The sequence below is a fragment of the Miscanthus floridulus genome, chromosome 3 (assembly GCF_019320115.1).
Source record: "Miscanthus floridulus cultivar M001 chromosome 3, ASM1932011v1, whole genome shotgun sequence".
Lineage (NCBI taxonomy): Eukaryota > Viridiplantae > Streptophyta > Magnoliopsida > Poales > Poaceae > Miscanthus > Miscanthus floridulus.
In genome coordinates, this window is record NC_089582.1 from 107017997 (window position 1) to 107033771 (window position 15775).

The 15775-nt window shown below is 47.3% G+C and overlaps 1 protein-coding gene across 1 annotated transcript; it reads right to left on the minus strand.

Annotated features, from left to right (window-relative positions):
- Nucleotides 1-13683: 13683 nt before the first annotated feature.
- On the minus strand, nucleotides 13684-15138 carry LOC136546381 (AT-hook motif nuclear-localized protein 28-like). Its single transcript, XM_066538364.1, has one exon. The coding sequence runs from the start codon at nucleotides 14994-14996 to the stop codon at nucleotides 13917-13919; it is 1080 nt and encodes a 359-aa protein (XP_066394461.1). The 5' UTR covers nucleotides 14997-15138; the 3' UTR covers nucleotides 13684-13916.
- Nucleotides 15139-15775: the final 637 nt, after the last annotated feature.

Consider the following 15775-nt stretch of genomic DNA (forward strand, 5'->3'; position numbering starts at 1 on the left):
CTGCAGTGTGAGGGACTATGAGTTCGATTTATGCTGGTGAACAAAAGACACCGTAGCTGTTGAGGCGTAGGGTCTGGCGGTTCGTCCAGTTGTATTCAAAGTTTTATACCCACACACTGCGCTTCTAGTTTTAAACGTAAGGAGGGGTCGGGCAAAGGGGGTGTCTAAACAAATAGACACCCTTGGCAGCCTCGAGCGATGTTCATGCCTTTGCTATTTCTGGGGTCGAAGGCTCGGTAAAGAAATTAACACTCAAAGTAAGTAACAGAGGTGCTTATCTTTCAACGGTCGTTCGTTCATTGTTCTGCCTGGGCTGCCCGATCAACCTAGGCAGCCCGTTGGGCTCCCCTTGGAGGGGGGTTCTGTTGTTGGGTCATTCCATGGCCCTGCCTGGGGAAGAGGAGGGTCGCCTGCATGTGAGCATGCCTCGGTTCTCGTACTCGAGGCACATTAGTGGCAGGCCACGCCCAAGTGATGTTCTGTCTGACCAGACGATGTCTTGTCGACCAGAGCACGTCCCTCCAGCTCCGTCACATCCCCTCATATTTCTGACAGCATTGATTTCGCATTTGCATTGAATAGGGGAAGGCAGAGAGTTTTTCATCCTAACCTTTTGCCTTTCCTTAGCCGCTGAGCCCCTTCTTTAAATAGGGGGGAAAGAGGAATTCTCGTTCCACCTCCTCGCTAGCCTCTAAGTTGCCACCTCTTCTCCCTCCCCTCCCTCCTTTCCACTGAATGAATCGGTTCCTAAGTAAGAGAGGGTAATGCCAGGGAGAGAAAAACTCACGGATCCGCTCATGAATCTGGAGCGTGATGTCGAGCTAGAGATCATCCAACGTAGATGAGATGGTGCGAGCCGCCCTTGCTGTGGAGGGACCACCGCTGCCGAAGGAGGAGGAGCACTGGAGGGTGCCGAGCGTCGTCGACTTTGCCGTCATTCGTTGCGTCCTTCCTTCGGCAGGAGGCGCCTCCTACCCTAATGCCATTGTTAGGGTTGCGGCTAATGACGATGGCGTAGTCCCTGGATGCCCTGGCGGAGGCACCGCTATCGGGGTTGCGGCTGATGATGATGGCGTAGTCCCTGGTCACTTCGGAGGAGGCGCCGCTGTCGAGGTTGCGGCTGATGATGATGGCATAGTCCCTAGGCGCCCCGGCAGAGGGGCGCCGCAGTCGCCAGTGTGGTGCTCAACATTGCAGATGACGGCGCCTTCGAGGATCCCGCAAAGTGGTAGGACGTCGCCGATGGAGAGCATGGCGCGGCGGCCGCAGTAGACGAACTGGCCTGTGTACATGGCCAGACGTTGCCGATAGAGAGAGTGGCGCGGCGACCGCAGTAGTACTCATAGCAAAGCTAGGAAGAGACTTGTAAGTGGCGAATTTGTGCAAAGAATGAACAAATTTTCATCTTTTGTTACGGCAAACAGTTTTTCAGCTTCCTCTTTTTGTAGAAGAGGTTTTGGTGCTCTCCGACCCTTCCCATGGCTCAATTTGTAAAAAAACTAGGAGTACGGGTGAACTAATTCTGATTACGCTGGTGAGCAAGGAGGTTGTAGCCACTAGGGCGTGGGTTTCCCGTAGTCCTACCAGTTGTACTCAGAATTTGCTCCCAAAATCCTAGCCCTTAGGACTTGTTACGGGAAGAGTGGAAGACTTAGAGAATGTTTGCAAAGGTAACACAGGAAGTGTTTGCAAGATAAACGTACTTGTATCATTTGTATCAGCCCTCGAGTGAGGTCCGCCCCCTCGCAATTTGCGGGGGTCGAAAATCACTAAAGATCGGGGATTTGTAAAGACAAGAACTGATAAGAAGAAGTATGTGTTTATTTAAGGGTAAAAACGACGTAGCTGCTCGATATTCCAGGCGTTGGAGAATACCTCGCCGTTGATGGTTTTCAACTTGTAGGCGCCTAGGCGGAGCACTTCCGCGATGATGTATGGCCCCTCCTAGGGTGGGGAGAGTTTGTGGCGGTCCTTGTTGCTCTGCACGAGGCGTAGGACAAGGTCCCCAAAATTGAAGGCTTGGTCCCGCACCCATCGGCCATGGTACCGTCGCAACGCCTGCTGGTACTTGGCCGAACGGAGGAGGGTGATGTCGCGGGCTTCGTCTAGCTAGTCCATGGCATCTTGGTGGGATGCCTCAGCCCCATGTTCGTCGTATGCTCTGATTCTTGGCGCTCCATAGTCAAGGTCCGTTGGGAGAACGACCTTGGAACCATAGACCATGAAGAAAGGTGTGTAGCTCGTGGCCCGGCTGGGAGTTGTCCTTAGGCTCCAGAGCACCGCCGAGAGCTCGGTGACCTAGCGCGCGCCAAACTTGTTTAACCGGTTGAAGATCCTAGGCTTAAGGCCCTACAGGAGCATGCCGTTTGCGCGCTCGACCTGCCCATTCGTCTGGGGGTGCGCGATGGCCGCCCAATCGATCCAGATGTGTTGTTCATCATAGAATCGAATGAATTTCCTACCAGTGAACTGTGTGCCATTGTCTGTGATGATGGAGTTCAGTACTCCAAAGCGATGGATGATGTTGAGGAAGAACAGTACAGCTTGCTCGGATTTGATCGTGGAGATCGGTCGAGCTTTGATCCATTTCGTAAACTTGTCTATGGTGACAAGTAGGTGGGTGAAGCCCCGAGGCACCTTTTTGAGTGGCCCAACCAGGTTGAGACCCTAGACCATGAAGGGCCATGTGATGGGGATCATCTGGAGTGCCTGGGCTTGGAGGTGAGTTTACCGAGCATAGTACAGACACCCTTCGCAGGTGCGTATGATTTGCTTGGCGTCAGTTACTGCAGTGGGCTAGTGTAAGACCTATCGGAATACGTTTCCAACCAAGTTCCTTGGTGCGACATGGTGACCGCTGACCCCACCGTGGATGTCGCTCAGCAAAAGTCTTCCCTATTCACCGGGGATGCAAAGCAACAGGATCCCAGTGTGGCTCTGTCTGTAGAGTTCGCCCTCTACAAGGACGAAGGACTTGGTGTGACATGCGAGCCGTCGAGCTTCCGTCCTATCTGTTGGCAGTGTGTTGCGGAGGAGATAGTCGAGGTAGGGCGTTCTCTAGTCGTCCGGGGGTTGGGCTCTGGAGCTGGACCCTCTTCAAGCTCCATGACCTCAGGGTCGGACGGAGCAGTCGGTGGGTTAGCCCTCGGTGCTGGATGAGACGGGCCATCCTCGGCCCGATTCAACCCTTCGTAGCGCACCGAGGGTTTGTGTTAGTCACTGGCGAAGACGCCTGTTGGCACTGGCTCTCGACCGGACGTCGCCTTCATGAGTGCATCGGCCGCCTTATTGAGGCGCCTCGGGACATGCTTAAGTTTGAGGCCGTCGAACTTGTCCTCTAGCCATCGGACTTCTTGGCAGTATGTAACCATCTTGGCGTCATGGCAGTGAACTCCTTCATGACTTGGTTAACAACCAGCTGAGAGTCACCCCGAATGTCAAGGCGTCGGATGCCCAGCTCGATGGCAATGCGTAGGCCGTTAACGAGTGTCTCATATTCGGCCACATTATTTGATGAGGGAAAATGGAGCTGAACCATGTACCTCATGCGGACCCCGAGGGGTGATACGAAGACCAGCCTCGTGTCGGCGCCCTTCTTCATCAGTGACCGATCGAAATACATCGTCTAGCACTCTTGATCAACGACCGCTGGTGGCATCTGGACCTTGGTCCACTCTGCGATGAAGTCAGCCAGCACCTGGGACTTGATCGTCGTTCAGAGGGCATACCCGATGCCTGGATCCATCAGCTCGAGTGCCCACTTTGTAGTTCTTCCTATGGCGTCCTGGCTATGGATGACCTCGCCCAGGGGGAACAACGTCACTACTGTCACAGGGTGTGACTCAAAGTAATGGTGTAGCTTTCTTTTGGTGATGAAGACGGCGTATAGGAGCTTCTAGATTTGGGAGTAGCGTATTTTAGAGTCGGATAGTACCTCGTTGATGAAGTACACTAGGTGCTGGACCTTGAGGGCGTGCCCCTCTTCTTCCCATTCTACTACCAGGGCAGCGCTAACCACTTGCGTGGTGGCTGCTATGTATAGCAAGAGGGATTCTCCGTCGCTTGGAGGGACTAGGACCAGGGGTTTTGTTAGAAGTAGCTTGACCATGTCAAGCACCTCCTAGGCCTCGGCTGTCCACTCAAAGCGGTCGGCTTTCTTCAAAAGTCGATAAAGGGGGAGTCCTCGTTCGTCGAAAATGGTTCGTAGTAGGGGGTATAGTTTGCTGCTGCTCGTGTTATTAGTACCAAAAATGGTTCATAGTAGGGGGTACAAAACAGTTGAGAGAGGGACGAGTCCCAAGTCTTTGATGGAATGATCGAAAAGGTTGCCGAGAGCTTGGTCACTGCTCAGCTGTGTATATCGTGTCGTGCGTGTTCAACTTATCCATCAAGAGTCGGTCCCCCTTGTTGGAGGAAGCACACCCCCTTTTATAGATGAAGGGGACGGCTCTACAAGTGAGAGGGAAAGGGTGCGTAAGCTACTGAGCCTTGTTGTCCATGTCTACCGAGCCTTATTGTCCACACCGACGGGTACCAGATAATGGTAGGCACCTACAATACTGTCGATGTCACTATAGAATATCAGGGTGGCTGCAGAGTACTGCTCCGCATAGGGTATGGTCTTTGGTGCAGTGGTTTTAACTTGTGAGCCTTGCCTTGCCCTTCTCCGCACGTCTTCTGGTTCCTACAAGCCCCGGTCGAAGAGACATGGGGTCAGAGTCGGAAATAGCGCTTTGGGCAAGGCCTCCGATCGGAAAGGGCGTTTGGAAACAGCCAGAGGTCGAAAGAGTGCTCCAATCGGAGTGGTGGGCCCAAGGGGTCATCGAGCGGGCGTCGTTCCTTTTGGACCATGGTGTGGTGATAGTACATCCGTTACTATAGAGGGTGCGAGTCTCTTCCTGGACCGTAGTGGTTGTCGTATGCATGTGTCGGGTTTTGTGTCTGAGGGCCAAAGGCGGCGTCTACAACACTATTCAGACTCTGCAATGCCGGAATGGTCTAAAGCGCCCATCCCATCGTATCCCGATGGTACCTTCCTACAGGCGTGCAGGACATGGTCCTCGGTATGGCGGTTGACTCGAATGTCATGTTGTACCCTGTGTGCATCCTTATGAAGGCACAGGGCATACTTGTTGGGTGAGGCAGAGTCTGCCCTCGGCCGTCGGGCGAGGTGGAGCCCACCCTCGGACGTCGGGCAAGGCGGAGCCCGCCCTAGATGTCGGACGAGGCGGAGCCCGCCCTCGAGGGTCAGACGAGGCGGAGCCATCCCTCATGGGTCGGGCGAGGGAGAGCCAATCTTCCATCATTTGGGCAAGAAGCGTAGTAGCGCTCTTGTCTGACAGAAAGCGCCAACGTTCGATGTTTATTAGTTCCACCTCATTGGGTACCCCGATATTAGGCCCTCGACACTTAGTGAGTGTGATCACATTTAGGTTCGATAGCCGTACTATTAAGAGGGTTCAAACTCGTATCGAAATGCGGTTATCAAAGTGCCACTAGATGCTCAAACTCATTACATATGCATTTAGGATATAGTGGAGTGCTAACACCCTTGAAAATGTTTATGAAAATATGCTAACATATGTGCACAAGGTGATACACTTGGTGGTTGGCATATTTGAGCAAGGATTAGGAACTTCATCGGTGGAGTGTCCGCCCATAGAGTGCGGACAGTCCGATGGTGCCACCGACGCCCTTTACTGAAAAGCGGAGGTCACTGTAAGTAACCGGACGCTGGTCTCGGTAGGACCAGTGCGTCCGGTCAGTTCAAGCAGCGAAGACGCTGGCGTCGGTCTCTGACCGGACGCTATGTCACTTAGTGACCGGGCGCTGGAGGGCTACGTCCGGTCCCACTGACGTGGCAGTGCACAGAGGAGACACCGAGTGACCAGACACTAGGTGAGTCCGGTCGAGCATGACCGGACGCGTCCGGTCGAGATTTCTCATTTCTGGATGCTTATTGGAAACGACCGGACGCTGAGGTCCAGCGTTCGATCACTTCACAACAGCGCGTCCGGTCATCTCTTGACCGTTAGGATCGGGCGCTTAGTATTTGAAGAGAGGGGACATGTGGCGTGCATCGCATGACCGAACGTTGGGGTCCAGCGTCCGGTCAATCTGACCGGAGCGTCCTGTCGCCCCGTGTTCATTGCAGTGAGGAGCCTAACGGCTCTATTCGTGGGGGCTCTTTATTTAAGCCCCGTGGTCGACTCAAGCTCTCTCTCTTGACTATTTGCATTGACATAGCAACCTTATGAGCTTAGCCAAAGCCCTTCCACTCATCTCTATCATTGATTCATCATCTTTGTGAGATTGGGAGAGAATCCAAGTGTATTGTTTGAGTGTTTGTATCTAGAGGCACTTGGTGTTCGTGTTTCGCTACGGGATTCGCTTGTTACTCTTGGTGGTTGCCGCCACCTAGACGGCTTAGAGCAGCGAGGATCGTCGAGCGGAGGTTGGTGATTGTCTCCAGCTTCGATCGTGGTGAATGTGAGGGGTTCTTGACCTTTCCCCGATGGAGAGCCAAAAGATATTATAGTGAATTACTCGTGGCTTGTGTGATCCTCATCTTGTGTTGGTTGTACGGCATCCTATTGTGGGTTTGGCGTGTGATGCCAATTAGCGCGTGAACCTCCAAGTGAGTGAATCGCTATAACGAGGACTAGCTTGCTGGCAAACAAGTGAAACTCAGTAAAAAATCATCGTGACATCATTTGATTCCGATATGATTGGTCTTCATTGGTATTCATTCTTATGATTGATTGGTTCACTCCTCGACTCGGCGGTATAACCATCTTGTTCACTCTCTTTACATTATCGAAAACTAGTTGTCAAGCTGTTTAGTGTAGCTAGTTGTGAGAGCTTGTTAGTTTGGTTAGTGTGACTCTTTAGTTAGTCTTTAAGAGCACACTAACTTATTGTAGTGACATACCCATTGTGTAGAAAGTAACTATAGAAACTAGAATTGTGGTAGATGACTTGCTTTTTAGTAGGCTAGCACAATACTTGCTTCGCCTCATAATTATCTAACCGATTTATTAAGTGTTATTATAGAAATTTTTAATAGACTATTCATCCCCTCTAGCTATTAGAATCTTTTACCAACAACTAAAATTTAAGAGAAATACCAAACACCCACTTAAAAGGCGCCCAAGCTTCCTCGTCACTTGTCCGTGGTGATTCTTTTCTGCCGTGGTGATTCTTTTCTGTTCAGGCCAATCAAGATAAAGCTAGCGCAGCCTTTTCAGTTTTCAGTTTTCACCGGCGGAGCTAGGACCGACCTAAACCTGCATGAGTTTGCATAGGAGCACTGGAGGACTGCGCTCCCAAATACTACCTGACTTTTTTTAGATTCGTATTTTTTTCTATATATTTAAACATTATATCTAATTACATAACAAAAACTGTGTATAAAAAACCAAAATAACTTATAATTTTAAGGTACCCAGTACTTCGCGTTGCTATGGAAGATAGCTATAGCGTACCCTCAAGAATTACATATCATGATCGCTTATATTTTTGAGGCTTTTACCTGTGTGTGTCATTATAAAAGTTGGTAATTAACCATAAGCCATTAAAAAAAATTGAGTTCTCATATGTGTCATTGCTCTAAACTCTTTTGTCTTCCGCGCCACTTCCGTCAGATTTGGCAATTGGCTCTAACGATGTCAAACTACAGGTGTGAAAAGTCAAAATATCCTCAGATCTAAATATGCAATTAATTTTTTTGAGCATCTTAACCATATCAAATTAAAAAACTTAAAACTTGAAAGTTGTAAATCTCGTTGTGATCTACAATATTTATATAAAAATTATCTTCAATTGATTCTGAACAAAAAATATGATTTTTCTAAGGCATATTAATCATATCAAATCATATCTTTTTTGTACCGAATTAAATTAAGATAATTTTTATACAAAATTGTAGATATTGTTGAGGTCTATAACTTTCTAGTTTTGAGTTTTTTCATTTGAGCTCATTAAGATGCTCAAAAAAATTAACTGCATATTCAGACCTTGGGTATTTTTTACTTTTTACACCCATAGTTTGACACCGTTAGAGCTAAATCTGACGGAAGTGACGTGAAGGACAAAAGAGTTCATAGCAGTGGCACATGTGAGAACTCAATTTTTTAATGGCTTGTATGTAATTACTAACTTTTATAATGACACATAGATAAAAGTCTCTGTATCTTTACCAATTCTAGGGACGGAGACTAAAATTAATCATATTTTACAGTAACAACCACGGTCTTCTCATACCCTTGCCATGTAGGTCCTGTTCTCTTCTCTTATCATTTGTCTTTTTCAATTTATTTTTTTAGCTAAAACAGTATTTTTCTCTGACAACAAATCAGCCGAAACAGCATTTTAGCTTATTTTTTTAGCGAAACCCGAACCGATTCTCTACTATCATGGCGCGAGCCACACGGTTGCTCAAACCATCGCCTCCCTAGCTCTAGCGACTGTGTGGCTCTAGGAACCATTTTTGTCTGTCCTGACAAAATGAACGTGAAGCCATGAGATGTCACGATTTGTAGCTGTACTGTAGCACAACGCCAAAGCCCCCAAAGAGTCCACCCAAACGAGTCCTAAGTATAATCATTAAAATAGTGATTTTATTATTACTAATTAAAGACTATACATTAATACTTATGAGACATATCAGGAAAGTTATAACCATTTCGCCCTTGAGCAATGCTGAGCGCCTTGAGGAGAATACTCATCGTATGGCATGTGTACTCAAAAACAACATAAAGTAAAACTAATAAGTCATATTTGGTTCTAAAGGGATTTTAAGAATATGATGTGTTTTATTTATTAGATTTTGTGTCTCTATGTCAGAGTCTACTAGAATTTAGCATGTTTGGATGAGATTCTAAGATGTTGAGATTTTTTTTATCTAGATTCTTAAAATCTCTTAGGATCCAAACGGGACTTAAATCTTCAACCAAAGTCTAACCTATGCAAAAGCACGGATCGGTGAATTAAGTAGAAACTAATTTTATCTTACCATTATAACCTGAGATTTTTTCCCGGAACATTTTACATACACATTAAAAATTTTTAAGATCATGAAATCGTGATGTGAGGCTCCATTTGCCCAAGCTCTTTTGGGCTCTGGCTCCACGCTATTGCGTGGAGGAGCCATAAATCGTGGCTACTCACGGTTCCACGTTTATTTTCGTGAGAAGAATAAAAACGGCTGATATGAACAGTGCTGCTATACTAGGAGCAGGCAGAGCCGCGTAAGCTGCCAAACAAACCGTCTTTTGGGTAGCCGGTAGCCCAATGTCAAGCACAGCGGCATCAACAGTGCTTCTCATGGGGCACAACACAAAACTACAACGGTGCCCAGCTAACGGCCTAGCTGAGCTGCTTCTAGCCTCTAGCCTGCTGGTAGTACAGTGCTAGTGCGCAGCAGCTAGTGCTAGAGCTCAGAAAAGGAGAAATATAAAAAAGCTCGCGACTGCCTACTACCGTGTTCATATGCGTGGTCTATGGTGGGTGGCGGGGCGGCGCAGGCTACGCGCAGCCAGGTACAGCAGGAAGATACCCACGCGGCCTTCGGCCGTCTGCCCGTCTGCCTTCGACCCCCTGGTTCCTGCCGTGCGCGGTGCGCCTCCCTGAACCTTGGCGCTGCCTCTGCACTTCTGCAGGCAGGCGGGGCGCGGTTTTATTGGGTCTGCAGCTGCAGCCCTGCAGAGCGCAGGCTTGCGCGGCCGGCAGGGCAAAGGCAAAAGGCGAGCCAACTTTTGGACCGGGCGGGACTCCGGGAGGACGCATGACCGACTACGGGGCGTCGGAGCCAGGCACCCAAATTTGGGGGTTCTCTCTTTCCCCCGTTTCCCTGCTTCTTGACGGTGGCGTACTGACATGACAGGCACGGTAGTACAACGTACTCCTCTGTCTCAAATTAGCCGTGACTTTTGATTGTCGGGCTTTGACTCGATTTATAAAAAATATATAGTATAATATTTATATATTTAAATAAATTTATTAAAAAATTAGATTTAAAAATCTTTTCATTATAAATATTAATAATTTTAATCTATATTTTATTAAAGTTATTTCTTTAAAAATAAAAACGACACATATTTTGGTACGGAGGAGTAATTGACAGCCAGCAGGGAGTCCATCCAAACGCTGGCCGTATGGGCGCAGTACACCAGTTTTCAAGATCGAAGCACGCGCATACGAAGGAGAGAAACGGATGAACTCTATGGACGACAGCTCCTTTCTTCCCTTATCGCTGACGATGTTTTCGTAAGCAAGGTCTTGTCAGGTGCTTAAATCAAGAGACTAAAGTTTATGGTATTACATCGGGTGTTATATGAAGTGTCACATGAGAGTATTCGGATAGTAATAATAAAATAAATTTACACAAGTCCTCAGTAACCTATGATACTAATTTATTAAGCCTAATTAATACGTCATTAGCACATGTTACTGTAGCATCACATTGTCAAATCATGCACTAATTAGGTTTAAAAATCATCTCATAAATTGGTCGTAATTTGTGTAATTAGTTATTTTTAGCCTATATTTAATATTTCATATATATGTTCAAACATCCGATGTGATAGGACCTAAAATTTAGGAAAGGAAAACAAACAAGCCTTAGTGTCGTGATTTTCTTCCTTTTTGTTATGATGAGCGTCACACATAAAACCATCTAATTTAACACTCCGAGCCTGATTCTCTCTTAGAGCAAGGCTAATAATACAGTCGACTTGTTGACTGTAAGGTTCCTTGCAGCCTTTTCTCAGCCTATTCATATAGTAGTTAGCTCTTTACAGTTAATACATGGCCCACCTGTCTCTCTCACAGACTTTCTTGGTTCTTGTGCCTAAGCCGACTGTAAGCTTACAGCCCGCTTCTCCTCTCTCTCCTCCACATCAGCATTTAGTTGACTTACAGCCTGTTATTATACTTGCTCTTATCTAGCCCCCTCGCCCTCGTCCCCATGCCTTGTCACGACCAATAGTCACTAGTACTTACCTTTTAATAGTGTTTTTACCGTAAAACCTCAAGCACTAATGTTTACGCATCTCTCCTACGCTGTAGGAGCCTAAACATGAGAAGACGGATTTAGGCGATAGTTAGCATGAATGACCAAGGGGAAAAAAAAAAATAAGGTCGGTCTCATGAGGTAGCTATAGTCATTTGCTCCAGATTTACAACACATTTGCCTATGAATCATTCAATGTATGTCACTTCTACATAAATTTTTGAGTAATTATAAAGAAAAAACTACACATTTCTCATGTGTTTGGATGACACGTATGGACACGTGTCGTGAATCAACGACAGGTGCGCACAACGATTGTCTTCACTGAATTGTTTTCCGAGCACGGAAGTTTAATGGCATGGTGTTTAGGGTTTTTGTGTTCTCCAATGTCAAGCTTAGAAGAGGTTCAGTGGTTTAGGCTGATCTGACGGTGGCTACAAGAGGAACGGTAAGGCGAAGTACGTGCCATCAACCGCAGGAAGCGAAGACGGAAGGGCAGTGACCCTGATTCATCCGTTATGAAAAAAAATTGATCCTAAGTCGTAGCCTAATGGGATTGAAACGACAGGCTAGCACAATTCTCTTCTTTGCCATCCGCTGCATCTTTTAGTTGTAATTGTGGTAAAAAATTAACATTCAGATTGCATTAAGTTAGGAAAAACTAGAAATATGAATTGAGCTTAGTTTAGATGGTTTAGTTTTTTTTATATAGTAGAACCGATCCACTCTGGTCTAAATCCTTGACTTGATACGGTGCTCGTATTTTTCTCAATTTATTTCACGTAGCCATCAAAGCAAATAAAACGTTTGTGACACTTTTGTCAATCTTGTATTTCAAAGAAAGCTCATAAGAGTAGTGTGTGTCTACAAAATACGTTCGTAGGGTGTGTGTATATATAAATGTGTAATGTGATTTGTTTTTTTTTTAAAAAAAAAACTAGGAATGTGAAATATGTAGAGATCCCTCGCTCAAATTTAGATTGTGAGATATCAAACCGTATCAGATGATTGGGAGATGCATCGGTTTTGACTAGAACAACGATTTTATTCCCTCCGTCTCAAAATAAGTGATGTTTTAGGTTTGTCCTAAATCAAACCATTTCAAGTTTGACAAATTTATAAAATACAATATCAATATTTATGACATCAAATGTGCAGAATATGAAAATATATTTCATAATAAATCTAACAATACTTATTTGTATAATAAGCATTAGTAGTTTTATATATAAATTTAGTCAAACTTGAAAATGTTTGATTTAAGACAAACCCAAAACATTACTTATTTTGGAGGACTGAAGGAGTGCTAGTTAAAAAGAGCGAACAGCGGTTTTACTAGTTAAAAGAGAGATTAAGGCTGTATTTGGCATAGCTCCCAGGGGCTCCGCCTTCTCCGCGAAATCACTGCAGCCGTACTATAGCACGGAGCCATTTTGGATGTCGAGGTAGAAAATGAACTGAGAAGAGGAGGAGCCGGTGAAGCCACGATTTCGAGCTTATCTAGCTCTGTGCTACAGTAGTGCTACAGTGTGAGAGCCGGAGAGGGAAGAAGCCCGCTCTAAAACTACGGTGGGCCGTTACAGCGTCATGCGATGGTCAAAGTTACAGCGTTGACCAAATAAAGATCAAACGGCCGTAGAGAACGCAGCTCTGCCTAGAGTATACAGTACAAACATCCATGTCACATCAGGTCATGTCGTCGCTCATTAGTTCATGTTTTTTTATTTTTATTTTGCGAGAGCTTGTGGTCTCTTAAAATTTAACCGAGTTACTTAAAAAGGTATTGACATTTATACATGAAATGTACTGCCTCTATCAAAATTAATGCAATTCCCATATTTCGATAAGCCAACAGTTTTAACTTTAATTAAAATTATATAAAAAGTACTAACTATCTCCTAAATGGGACAAAATGAGTATCATTAGATTAGTTATAAAATATATTTTCATAATAAATTTATTTGGTGATATAAATGTTAATACTATTTATTTACTATAAAATTAGTTAAAGTTGAGCTAATTTGACTGCCATGATTCTATAATTATATTCTTTTGTAGGCGGAGTGAGTACACACTATAATATATATATATATATATATATATATATATATATATATATATATATATATATATATATATATATATATATATATATATATATATATATATATATATATATATATATATATATACACTTTATGACAAATCTGATAGCAATTTTTCTATTATAAAAGTTCGACCGAAAACCGCAGCTGACGCAATGGCCTAGATTCTTTATGATTTCTACGTGTTCCAACCAAACAGTGCCTCGACAATACCAAACAGTGCATCGCCCAAGGGCCAAGGCCCATACAGAAGAGAAGCACCAATCAGTGGCTCCAGAGAATGGGTTCATGCACCTAGTTGATGACCTGATAGCTATACCAAGGTATGAACAGCTATAAAAGTTAGGCCAGCAACTATGGAGAAGACTGATGTGCACATGATTGTGTTACTGATTGCCTGGTTTTTAATTCTTTTCTTTGCAGAAATGAATGAAACGAAAGAACCATCATATAGTCGAACGTTCAAATTACTCGAAATTTTTCACCGCCCCAGATCCGGTTAGATTTCAATCAATCACCGAAAAAAGATGAAGAAAAAAAACGCAACATTTCAACATAAGCATCAGCCTAAGCCAAATTTTAAAATAAGCTAACAGAGTGGCAGCAGCGTGCGATCTTCTCGCAATGCAGATCAACGAGCAAAGAGAGGGTTAAACCCTAGGAGGAGCAGCTAAGGTCAATGTAGATGGAGCGCAGCCGGGTGCGCGCACCGTCATGTCACTAACCTGCTTACATGTAGCGAATGCAGTGGTAGACGCGTCCCGAGGCCGCCGATGATTGATCACTGGGAACGCGCGCGATCAGTACGGAGGCGGCGGCGGCGGCGGCCAAATCACGTCTTGCGGCTGCGGGTGGCAAGCGGCGTAGATGGGCACGGCCGGTGGGCCGCCGCACGGCTCCACAGGCTGCGCTGATGATGCCGAGGCAAGGTGCGGCGGGGCCTGGCGTCGTACGGCGAGAGGAAGATGCTCTTGCGGCGGCGGCTGCTCCCCGGGGTGCTGGTGGCCGCCGCCTCGGTGGTGCTCGTCCGCTGGGGGGTCGCCGCTGCCGGCGGAGAGCGAGACGGACACGGACACGGACGTGTCGTCGTCCGCTGGGAGGCGGTGGAAGGTGGGGTTGGTGAAGGCGGCCGCGACGAGGACGACGGTGGACGCGGCGTACAGCGGGCCCACCACGGCGCCGCCGACGATCTGCCCGTGCGGCCCCGCCAGAGAGATGGAGAGGCACGCGGCGGCGGCGGCGGCCTGCGGCGCCACGGCGGACATGGCGGGGGGAAGGAACGTGGCGGAGATGGACAGGATCTCGTACTGCCCGTGGAACACGATGGCGGTCGTCGGGGCGCCAGCGCCACCGCCGCCACCGACGCCGCCGGGCATCGGGTGGCGGAGCGACACGTTGGCGACGGCGCCCGTGCCCGCGAGCACGCAGATCCCGAGGTTCCGCCGCGCCGCGAAGCGCGCGAGCGCGTCGGACACGTCGCAACCGCAGGGGATCTCGATCACGTGGGGCCGCATCGCGGCGGCCGGCTCCGCCTCCCGCGTGATCACCACGGGCGGCTTCGGCTTGTTCTTGGACCCCGGGGGCCGGCCCCTCCGCTTCTTGGACAACTCGATGCTCGCCCCGTCGCCGCCGCCACCCGACACCACCAGTGCCCCACCACCACCACTGGCGGGCTCCTTCTGCTCGGCGCTCCCGCGGCTATCCACCTCATCGGAGAAGCACTCCAGCTGCTGCTGCTGCTCACCGTGTCCGCCGTGCTGCTGCTGCTGGTGGCGGTGGTGGGATGGAGGCGGCGGCGGCGTGGTGAAGTGGACGGGCGGCACGTCCTTGCGATCTTGGTACAGGCGCTCCTGACTCATGTCTCTTTTGCCAAGCGACATGAGGAGCGCGCTTGGTCGCGAGAAAGAGAGACAGCACCTAGCAATCGAGTGGTACAAGCTTCAAAGATGTGGCTGCGACAGCGAGAGAGATGCTATCCAGAACACGGGCGGCGGCAAGTGGCGATGGCAGCTGCGAGTAATGTTTGGGCGACGGCGCGAGAGGTCTCTCGACTTCCGAAGGGGCGGGATAAGAAAGCGATGGGAGAGAAAGATGAGAAGGGCACAGTAGCAGGAACAGGAATAGGATGAGCCTGATTCCTGAAGCATGATGAAGCCTAGAGGGGGCCAGCGAGGTGATCCTTTTATCATCTTGTCTTTAGGCCTTGTTTAGATCGCTGTTAGAAATCAGGATTTGACACTGTAGTGTTTTCGTTTGTATTTGATAATTATATCTAATTAGGCTTAAAAGATTCGTCTTGTAATTTACAATCAAACTGTATAATTAGTTATTTTTTTATCTATATTTAATACTTCATACATGTGTCTAAAGATTTGATGTGATGAAAAGAGAGCGAAAAAATTTGAAATCTAAACAAGGCGGTTGCCCTCTTTTTGCCTGAACCCGACTACCCAGCGGGCAGCGGCTGGCGAGGACGTGTTGGAATGTTGGTGGTGTTTCAGGCTAACGATTCGAATCACGGTCACATCTGTGTGTTTTTTTTGAAAGGGCACATCTGTGTTTGGTTTGGGGAGAAAATTAGACAGGATTTCACAGGAATTTTATAGAAATTTTACAGACAAAAAACACAGGAAAGAAAAAATCCCACCAACCAAAAGGG

Coding starts and splice junctions, on each gene's coding strand:
- LOC136546381 (XM_066538364.1), bottom strand. CDS start 14,996: ATGTCGCTTGGCAAAAGAGACATGAGTCAGGAGCGCCTGTACCAAGAT.